The sequence below is a fragment of the Musca vetustissima genome, unplaced genomic scaffold (assembly GCF_032173495.1).
Source record: "Musca vetustissima isolate MV318-11 ecotype Yass unplaced genomic scaffold, APGP_CSIRO_Mvet_v1 utg10841, whole genome shotgun sequence".
Taxonomy (NCBI): Eukaryota; Metazoa; Arthropoda; class Insecta; order Diptera; family Muscidae; genus Musca; species Musca vetustissima.
The window spans coordinates 188,953-195,727 of NW_026883530.1; the positions used below are offsets into that span (position 1 = coordinate 188,953).

Sequence of the window (6,775 nt, forward strand, 5' to 3'; positions counted from 1 at the left end):
CTCTATCCAAATTTGAACTTATTTCAACAACAACTTCCACATGCTAGGTTATATTAACTTCAGTACGTTGTGCAAAATTTTGTGTCAATCGACCTAATGTTGGTCTTCGGTGTAGAATTTATATATAATTTCTAGGTTATACTAACTTCAAAACGTTGTGTCAATGTTGTGTAAAATCGGACGAAAATAAATATGGGAGCTATAGCTAAATCTTTACCGATGTTCAGGAAACTAAACACACATCATTTAAGACCTAATTCAGTACACTATGCCAAATTTCGTGTAAATCGAAAGTTATATAGAGACTTTGGTGTACCATTTATATTAAATCGGACGAAAATATATATGGGAGCTATATCTAAATTTGAACCGATTTCCACGAAACTTAACACACATCATTCTAGACCTAACTCAGAACGCTGTGCCAAATTTCGTGCAAATCGAAAGATATATAGGAACTTTGGTACACCATTTACCCTAAATCGGACGAAAAAATATATGGGAGCTATACCTAAATCTGGACCGATTTTCAGGAAACTCAAAACACATCATTCTAGACCTAATTCAGTACGCTGTGCCAAATTTCGTGCAAATCGAAGGATATATAGGGACCGTTTACATTAAATCGGACGAAAATATATAGGGGAGCTATATCTAAATCTGGTCCGATTTTTCCCAATTTCAATAGGGTTCGTCCTTGGGTCAAATAAATGACCTGTGCCAAATTACATCCAATTCGGATCATAAATGCGACATGGACAGACAGACGGAAAGTGATTCTATGCATATTCTCAAAAGGAACCATGTGTCTATCTAGTTTCATTTTGCCTGTTACAAACATACACACAAAGACATAATACCCTGTACCACAGTGTGGTGAAGGGTATAAATATTTTTGCACACTTGTATCTAAAATTTGTTTAATCCACTCTTCTTTAGAGGGTCAAATGGACCCTGACTTCTGTGTGAAAAATTACAAAATTTATGTTCTATAGCGTATAAATTTACTCCTGAAGGACATAGACCCGAGAAGTTGGTAGTATATCCAAGAGGGGTGGTTGACCTTTAAATTGATACCAATTATATTGTCGTATGTACTTGGATGTCATCCATTACCACACTAGAGGGCGGAAATAAAGCGCTAATCGCTTTAAAATTTTCCATGAGGGTAGGTATGATCCAGAACAACGACTATAATTTTCAGCGATGATCAGATAATTATATTGGGACCGAAAACTTAATTTTCTGTGTGTTTTTTTTTTTTTTTTTTTTTTTCGATCTATAGGCCACAGTTGAAAGCCGAACATCACCACACAACCCATGGTGAAGGGAATCTGGACAAGTAATTATAAAGACTGTATTGAATATTAGTAATGTTCGAAAAATATGTCAGTGTAAGGAAGAGGTGCTGTTGACCTCTAATTGTCCAAGCTCGGAATAAAAATCCGCAGAAAGATAGAATTTCGTGGTAGTTGTGTAGAGTATCGAATGGTCGGTCCCATCCGACTATACTGCTCCGCTCACTGGTTATAAAATCAATTGAGTTAATTGAAAGAAATATTTTTTAATACTATTTAAAAAAAAATACTCTTGTTAAAGTTCTTAAAACATAATCCACACCAGTCCAGATTCTAAATCATTTTTGAATTCAGGTATATATTCGCCAAAATGTTTACTGGGATATGTTTAGCACGTTAACAGTTTAAAGTTCATTTAAAGAGAGCTTTGTTTTAATTTTATATATTTTTTATAATCCTATTATAATAGCGGTAAGCTTTTCAAAATAACATCATAAGTATAAGCTTTTTAGTTAAATAAAAATATTAAGATGTCTCATTAATTTCAATACAAAAAGGCGATTAACGTCAACCAGTCTGTTATGCTATGATATATTATCAGCTATTATATTTTCATTACATAAGTAAATAAATAAAAAAATTACAAATAATAGAAATACACATTTTTAGAAATAATTTTGATATTTTTATGATTAAAATAATTTAAAATAAAATAACAAAAAAATTTCAATTTATTCTAATTAAAAATTTCCCTTTTTTTGTGTTTTGTTAAAGTCCCCATATATTCCAGTTCCCTTGAAATTCCCATAGTTTTTTGGGATAAACCCACTGTCTATTTAGAAAACAATCAACAGGTGTTTATTGTTATTTCCGAAAATATGAAATCTTTATATTTTTTAAAATTCTAATGAATAAGATCATAAAATTCATAAAGAACACAAAACCAGATTTCTCTTCTAATTTATGCAAATCGCTGCTGTCTATTTAAGTGATCTGAGTCATTCTGACGCTGTTGGTTATCAAGTTTCTAGAAAGTGATACACTGGAAAAGACAATAACAAATTTTTGTCATTGTATTACAAAAGAAAGGTTTGCAATTTTTTTTATCTGTAAACAAAACATAAATTAGGTCTTAATAATAAAATTTAATTTACGAAAAAAGAGGGCAGAATAACTATTTGTTTGACCTAGAGACGTGGAGTTTTTAAAACATTATGTTTGCACACGGCTACTATATTTACGAAATCCACACTGAAACCTCAACCTTAAAAAAATGTTTAACCAGTAAGGAAAATAGAAAAGTCGGGCGGGGCCGACTATATGATACCCTTCACCATTTTGGGTATATTCAACAGATGGAATCCTAACAGACGTCGTATTTTTGAAGGACCAATAACATGATCTTAAACATGTTAACATATACTAAATTTTGTTCAGATATAGAGTTGCTTCTTACAATGGAACAAAACTATGTAAATACATTTAAAGCAATAATATCTTGGTGAACCATACATAAAACCGAAAATATATATCGAAACTTGTCACATGCTAGAAATTACACTTATTTTAGTATGTGCCAAATTTGTGATATATAGGGACTTTGGTGCACCATTTTGCGAAAATATGTTCTATATCATAAACCGATTATTAATAACACACATCCAAATATCTGAGCCAAATTTTCAAATCGAAGGATATGTAGGGACTTTGGTGCACAATTTACATAAAATCGGCGAAAATATATAAGGAAGCTATATCAAAATCTGAACCGATTTTCACGAAATTTAACACACATCGTTCTAGACTTAATTCAGTACTCTGTGCCAAATTTCGTGCAAATCGAACGATATATAGGAACTTTGGTACAACATTTACCTTAAATCGGACGAAAATATATATGGGAGCTATATCTAAATCTGAATCGATTTTCACGAAATTCAACACACATCTTTCTAGACATAATTCAGTACGCTGTGCCAAACGAACGATATATAGAGACTTCGGTGCATTATTTACCCAAAATCGGACGAAATGTATGGGAGCTATATATAAATCTGAATCGATTTTTCCCAATTTCAATAGGGCTCGTCCTTGGGCCAAATAAATGAGCTGTGCCAAATTTCATCCAAATCGAAACAAAAATGCGACCTGTACTGTCTTTACAATTTAACATGGACCGACAGACGGGCGGACGGTCAGACAGACAGACGGACGGTCGGACAGACAGACGGTCATGCATAAACCGATTTAAAAAGTGATTTTATGCATATTCTCAAAAGGGACCATGTGTCTATCTCGTTCCCTTTTGCCTGTTACAAACATATGCACAAAGACATAATACCCTGTACCGCAGTGTGGTGGAAGGTATAAATTATAACTCTTTTAGCTCTTAGTATTTTCAAAAAGAAATCCACGCTTATAGCTGGATGTCCTAAACTTACTTTAAAAAAAATCCACGACTATAGGTGAGCCATAGAAAATAATTGCTAGAAATCCAAAGTTACAGGTGGACTTTAAACAAATATGTTTTTAAATATTCACGCTGCTGGTGGGCCTTGAAAAATAAATTATATATATTTATTTATTTTTTTTTTTTTTTTTTTGAAAAATCTCGTTTACAAATCCACGCTTATAATAATTTAAATAAAAATTATTATTGTATGACTTGTTTTTGCAAAATAGTCAGGCTGAATCCCAGTTTGTTGTTTTTATAAAAAACAACTATTTATTAGTGGGAAATGTTACAGCAGGACGTCAATATCCTCATCGTTTATAAATCCTATTGCTTCTATACAAAAAAATAATTTTTAAAAAAATATTATGACCAACGACATTTGAGAATGCCACACAGGTTAACAAGGCATTTTACCTTTCCCACTGTATTGTATGACATCAATTGTTCTAACTGCTACAAAACTTGAAACATAAATTTGAGTTTTGCACAACAAGAAATAACCAAAATATGACGTGATCATCATAAAATGTTATTGAATATTCTACAAGTAGCGGATTTTATAACGGCACAATAACTTGAAAATATAACTGTTACCGAATTGGAGAATAGCATTTAATTGTTCTTCAATACGCTTTCTATTTTTTTCGTGGGTTCTTTCACTTTATACCAGTTTATTATGATTATCACATTTTAAAGCATTTGTTTTGTTCAAATAACACTACACACATATATATATATATATATATATATATGTAAACAAATAAAAAATAATAAAATAAATTAAATATAAATATATATATATATATATATATATATATTTTTGTTAACACAATTCTTAAGGACTATCTTTTATTTTATGGGCCGTCACATAGGGTTGGAATCCGTTCTTGTTGGCCTTGTATTTAACGGTGTATTCATAACCATCGGCCGAGATGAAACTATAACCGCCACGAAATTCTACCGGATCTTCAGTGTTTTTATCCTTGGTATCTTCAATGGCATTTGAGGTTTTGTTGAATTTAATGTCTTCGACACGTTGATAGCCATTGTTGGTTTTGAATCTAAGAAGAATAGGTAATTATTTGAATATTAAGAATATATTTTAGGAAGTCCGAATACTTACCCAAAATGAAATTGACTTTCACCATTTTCATTGGTGGTCACCGCACCATTGCTAACTTGAAACAGGCAACATGTAATGGCCAAGGTAACACAAACTGACAACTGTAATTTATTTATTTTGTAAGTTTCGTAATTATTAAATTAATTATCACTAAATTGAAGTTTTTTTTTCTCAAACTCACTGTTAATGATTTCATTTGTTATGGGAATATTTTGTTTGTTTGTTATGGAATAGCTGCGCTAGAAGTATTCTTGTATTCTGTTCTGTAGCGTGTGCAAAAAACAACTGATTTTAGCAGCAAGAATTTTAAACCGGCCTAGCCGTCCAAAATTAATAACGTCAACGGTGATGATGATGATCATCATCTGCTAATGATTCCCTCAATAATGAAGTTCTTTTTATTTATTTATTTGTTTTTTTTTTTTATTATTGGGTGGAAGCTGTTGTTCTTCTTTTGATATTTTGTTGTATATGTTTTTTATGTTTTCTTAAAGAGTAGATAATGACAATTATTAGACACTATGAAATGCCCTACATTATAAACAATTAAATTTAAATTATGCTTGGTGTGAAAGGTTTTACAATGAATGGAAAAAGGCAAGTAAAAATTCTAGGGGTTTTGGAAAAAAAAATATTTAAAAAATTCACGCCTTTTGTAGGCCACGGGAAATAGATATTTGAAAACTTCACGCCATTTGTAGGCCATGAAAAAAAATATTTAAAAAATCCTCTCTTTTTGTAGATTCTGAAACGAAAAAGATTTTACCCCGTAAGGAAAGTTCCCTTCACCACTTTGGGTACATACAAGAGATGTTAATATCTAAAATATCCTGTAGATAGAACAGACAGACTATTGAGATGGAATCGGGCGAAATTAAATGTGATATCTAGATAGATATTTGAACAAATTTTAAAGAAGCTCCATACACATACCATTCTGAAATCAATGAAAAATTTCTTGTCAAACGGGCAGACTTGGATTCTTTGGTGTACCATTTGTATAAAATCGAGTAAAATTTTGTATGAGATATATATATATGAGAGCTATATAACTGAGTTTTTTGTTATCACTCTAAATTTAATACCTTCTGCCAAATTTCGTGTAAATCGAACAAACATAGGCCCTTCGGTGCAACATTTACATAAAATCGAACGAAAATATATATAAGACCTATATCAAAATCTGAACCGATTTCAACAAACCTTATCACACATCATCTTTTCCTCAATTGCATTTGCTATGCAAAATTTTGCTCAATCAGAAAAATATTGACAAAAAATCGGACGAAACTATATATGGGAGCTATATCTAAATCTGAACCGATTTTAACAAAACTTCGCAGATATCATATATGGGAACTATATCTAAATCTGAACCGATTTTAATAAAACTTCGCAGACATCAGTCTGAATCTAATTCAGTATTCTGTGCAGAATTTTGTCCCAATCGGACAAATATTGGGTGTTTGGTGTATCATTCACAAAAAATCGGACGAAACTATATATGGGAGCTATATCTAAATCTGAACCGATTCCAACAAAATTTCGCATACATACGTATTGGCCTGATTCAGTGCGCTGTACAAAATTTTGTCCCAATCGACAAATATTGGGATTTTGGTGCATCATTTACATAAAATCGGACGAAACTATATATCCAATTTCAATAGGGTTCGTCCTTAGGCCAAATAAGTGAAATGTGCTAAATTCCATCCAAATCGGATCACAAATGCGACCTATACTTTGTTAACAAAAATACATCGACGGACGGACATGCGTAAGTCGACTCTGAAAGTGGTTCTATGCACATTTTCAAAAGGAACCATGGGTCTATCTCGATTGATTTTGCCTGTTACAAACATATGCATATGGTACATAATACCCTGTACCACAGTGTGG

General features: G+C 31.8%; 1 protein-coding gene across 1 annotated transcript; it reads right to left on the reverse strand.

The window, feature by feature from the left end:
* Positions 1-4,584: 4,584 nt before the first annotated feature.
* LOC133330466 (endocuticle structural glycoprotein SgAbd-5) lies at positions 4,585-5,075 on the reverse strand. Its single transcript, XM_061538904.1, has 3 exons — positions 5,058-5,075; positions 4,877-4,977; positions 4,585-4,814 (listed from the first exon to the last, which is right to left on the reverse strand). Exons 1-3 carry the CDS (start codon positions 5,070-5,072, stop codon positions 4,589-4,591), a joined length of 342 nt encoding a protein of 113 aa, XP_061394888.1. The 5' UTR covers positions 5,073-5,075; the 3' UTR covers positions 4,585-4,588.
* Positions 5,076-6,775: the final 1,700 nt, after the last annotated feature.